Source organism: Lucilia cuprina, chromosome 4 (assembly GCF_022045245.1).
Source record: "Lucilia cuprina isolate Lc7/37 chromosome 4, ASM2204524v1, whole genome shotgun sequence".
Classification (NCBI taxonomy): Eukaryota; Metazoa; Arthropoda; class Insecta; order Diptera; family Calliphoridae; genus Lucilia; species Lucilia cuprina.
The window spans coordinates 91,316,284-91,320,683 of NC_060952.1; the positions used below are offsets into that span (position 1 = coordinate 91,316,284).

The 4,400-nt window shown below is 30.1% G+C and overlaps 1 protein-coding gene across 1 annotated transcript in view; it reads right to left on the reverse strand.

The window, feature by feature from the left end:
• Nucleotides 1-3,766, reverse strand: part of LOC111689628 (putative mediator of RNA polymerase II transcription subunit 26) — a 41,509-nt gene extending 37,743 nt beyond the window's left edge. Inside the window, exon 1 of the mRNA XM_046950286.1 lies at nucleotides 3,154-3,766. Coding sequence (XP_046806242.1) covers nucleotides 3,154-3,582 — 429 coding nt within the window. The 5' untranslated portion in view covers nucleotides 3,583-3,766. The remainder of the gene's footprint in view (nucleotides 1-3,153) is intronic.
• Between the last annotated feature and the right edge of the window lie 634 nt (nucleotides 3,767-4,400).

Consider the following 4,400-nt stretch of genomic DNA (forward strand, 5'->3'; position numbering starts at 1 on the left):
CTATCTATCTATCTATCTATCTATCTATCTATCTATCTATCCATCTATCTATCTATCTATCTATCTATCTATCTATCTATCTATCTATCTATCTATCTATCCATCTATTTCTTAAAATCTGACTTCTTATTTCATTAAAAATCTTGCAAATCCCTTAGTATGCTTGATATATAAGAATGCAAATGCTTTCACCATCACTTTCCACAATCGATAAAAACCCCAACATTTACAAATCCCTCAAAAAGTACGCTGTGTGTCAATGACACATTTCATAAGCAGTCAATACTGTCAAATATTTTTTGGGGGGAAATTCGACTTAAATTAAATAAAATTCGAATGCTTTCGACACAAACACTTGATTTTTGTCAGTTACCCAGAGTAACGCAAAAGTAATGAAATTCTTGTTTTAAAACAAAAAAATCTTTTGGCCACACACTCCTAAAAACTGACAAACGACGGAGGGTTGGTTTTCCTCCTAGATTATTTAATTCTCAGGTATTTATATATTAATCACTTGTAAATGTTACTATTTTACTCTACAAAAAGTAAAGAATGTAGGGCGTACTTAAATATTTGTGATTTTGTTTTTTTTTATTATTATTTCTACTTAATCTGTACAAGTTGCCCGTGGTAACTTTGTTTAAATTATAATTTCAAGTACACACACGTGATGTTTGTGATTATTGCAGAACAGAACGCTGACAAAGAAACATTGAATAAATTATATTCAATTTGAGAAGAGAAAAAAAAACAATCCCCTCATAAGCTCAATTATATTGTGTTTATTGTTTTCGTAATTTAAGGATTTAATTTGTAACAATCTCTCAATATTCGACTGACTACTTACTCACTACTGTCTGACCTTTTTTGTTTACAAAATTATTTAACGTTTTTATTGCTGTTAATACTCAGGTGTTTGTTGTTTTGGAGATTTTTCTTTTTTTTTAGTTTTAAAGGGAGGGATGAGTGACAAGAGGGTTGTGCAGAAGTTTTGAAACAAAAAAAAAAAATACCGGAAATGATTAGTTAAGGATTTAATTTAAAGGGATTAACAAATCAACAATAATACAAGCAATAAATTTTAAAGTATTATTTTTGAGTTTGATTTGTTTAAAATAAATTTTGTTTTAAGCTTAAGTTTGGAACTAATTTAAACTAAATTTAAAACTGTTGTAAAAGGTTTTGTTGAAATTTAAACGGTAAGAGAAAATATTTAAATTTAAGTAAAATTTTTCAATTATTAAACACAATTAGTTCCTGTAGATTGTAATGTTTACTTTGTTTAAATTTTACTCGCTGTTAATGTCTTTTTGCTAATGAAAGCCTGTCAAAATACCTTTCAAAACATGTTCATCAATATTCTAACGTTATGAGTTTACCGTATGGTAACTCTGTAGTTTTTCCCTTAACAAAACATATGTGAAGTCATAGGCAGTATTTCTTATGTAGACCAATTTGACAGCATTGATGGTGAGAAAAAGTTTGACAGTTTAAGGATAATATTTCCTAAAGAGAGGCTATCATGTGCAGATACAGTCTAATGATCATTGTTCTCTCTCTCTCTATGTGTATTTTTGCTTTTTAGTAGACATCTACACAGAGATAGATACTTGTCCATCTTTCAATGTATAAGACCAACAGAGCGAAAAATTCGATTAGATTGAAATATGCCTAACATCCGGACCACAAAAAGAGCTCTGATGGCTTTTGCTTGAAAAATGTTAACAAAGTTAAACTGTCTTTTTCTTTTCATGTGAGAATGTTCTGGACAAATGAGCTCTTTAAATACTAACATAGTTATAATAACAAAAGAGTGAGAGGATTTTGCCTAACTCTACTCTAAATCAATCATCGAAAAACAAAAAAAGATCTCTGAGTGATTCTGTTAGATTACATTACACTCACTGTTTCTATTCTTTACACTTTAGATTAGAAATACAAGCCGATGCAAAATAATGGACGGCGACGGTGCAGCGGGCACAATCGGCGGCTTATTATAGAAACTATTAGCGTCTGCTAAATTATCGACTCTAATTAACTTTTTCTTCAGAAATTGACCTTGTAAGCGTTTATTATATTGAAAAATCTCTGTATAGTAGTGTGTTCTCTATAAGTTCTGCACAAAAGGGACATTATTATAGTAGTTTTCACTATTTTAATATTAGCAACTCTTTTCAATTTGCCATAAGAATTTAAAATAGTGGCAAATCCGTTAAAATTGGTTATATTATGTTCTGAAATATATGTGTGATTTCAATCTTTATCGGGGGCTACGTTTAAGCTGCCTAAAGCTAAAAGAAGTCGGCGGCGTCGCAGCTTGTATCTCTGCCTAAGATAGGCAGATATCTCCACCTTTGTCTAAACTAAGATTCTATAAATCTATTTTCGAATAATCGAACAATCGACTTTTTATTGAAAAGTCGGAAAGAGTCAAAAAGTCGAATTAAGTCGGAAAAAAATCGAAAATTCGGAAATGATCGGAAAAAGTCGTAAAAAGTCGTAAAAAGTCGAAAAGTTGAATAAAGTCGGAAAAAGTCGAAAAGTCGAAAAAAATCGAAAATAATCGTAGTTAGTTAGTTTGAAAGGAGGATGTACATATATACATCAAATCCGAAGAAATACAACTAGGGTCTATCGGGCCTGTTGTGCGTTCCTTAACCAGTGCCACAGGTGGGAATCGAAACCACGGTCTACCAAACTTGAACACTAACCACTAACCTACCGGAGGCCACATAATAATCGTAAAAGTTGTAAAAAGTCGAAAATAGTCTAAAAGTCGAAAATTCCAAAAACGTCGGAAAAAGTCGAAAAAACTCGAAAAGTCGACTATTTATATAAATCTTAAAGTGTAAAAGTCGACTTTTAATTAAATGCAAAAAATCGAAAAATCGCCTTTTTACTAAATGCAAAAATTCGACTTTTCGTTTCAATTATAGAACCCTAATCTAAACAGCATGAAATCTGTTAAAGAGACTCTTTGCCTAACACTGTTTTTAATCAAACATCTCTCTCCCTCTGGCAAAATAACCAAAAAATTCTTATATCTTTTCTTTAAATCTTCTTAAATGTTAACAAAATCATAAACAAAAATATTGAAATTTTTTTTAAACTTATTTAGTAAATTAAAAAAATACACAAAAAAAACAAACTTACCATTAATTGCCATATTTGCATTTCTTGTAAAATATTATCCATATTACTTTGACCTTTGGCGGTGGCTTTTGCGGTTGCGGCCACACTATCAAATGTTAAAGATGACAAAGAAGATTTTGAAGATAATGAGCATTTCGATGTGGAGCAGGAGGTGTTGGAATTATTTAAATGTGTATAACAGGTGGTTGATGATGTATTAAATGGTGAATTTGTGGTTGGAAAGAGATCATATAGTAGTTCAGCTGCATTTGTTTTGCCACAACTGCGGCATAATTCATGGAAATTATTATGGCTAATAGAGGGGTTCGTTGTTGTTGCTGTTGTCGAAGATGATGTTGATGGTGATAATGATGATGATGATGATGTAGACGTTGTTGTTGTTGTCGATGCTGAGCTAGAGGTAACGTTTGTAGCTGTTGCTGCTGCCATATTGTCTGTTAAATTTTAAAAACTTAACTCAGACTCAAAGTCCATTTATGGACAAAAGGCGTAAGATAAATTGCAGTGTATATTTTTTTATAATATTTTTCTTAATGTTCTTTTTTTCTTTTTGTTTAGCTTTTTATATTAAATCTAAACTTTAACACATTTTTTTTTTTTTTGCTAAAAAAAGGTTTACTAGTCCTTTTATGTGATTTTATTTTTAAACTCAACACTTGCTGTTACTTTTTGTATTTTTTTGTTTTCTTCTTAAAAACTCATTTTTAAAATGATTTCTTGTTTATTTATGTTTTTTTTCTTTTCTGTTTCACTTTGATGTTGTTTTCCTTTTGGTTTTCTTTTTTTTTTTTGAGTATTTGTTACTGTAATCTGTAATAAAAAACGTGCATTTATTTTTTCATTTCATTTCCTTTTTTTTTTTTGAAAACATTAAAATTTTAACTTTGCTTTGTTGTTTTATTTGTTATTTGAATCCGTCATGGTAGTTTGTCGCCAACGCTTTAAATCTGTTGTGCAGACGATGACTGTATTTCAAAAACCAAAACAAAACACAATAAAAACTTTTGTAAACTGCAGTAGCATCCTCTTTCTAGTAATTTTTTATTGTTGTTGTTGTAAATATCATTAAATAGCAGCAACAACAATGACGTCTTGTTGTTTATTTTAAAATTGTGTTAGGGATCTTCTTCATTTTCTGTTGTTTTTCCAACAGCAAATATCATTAACTTCAAAGATACATTCACACACACTCACTCAAACATCCATATAATAAGACAAATCTGTAAGAAAAAAAGAAGAGCAAAAAA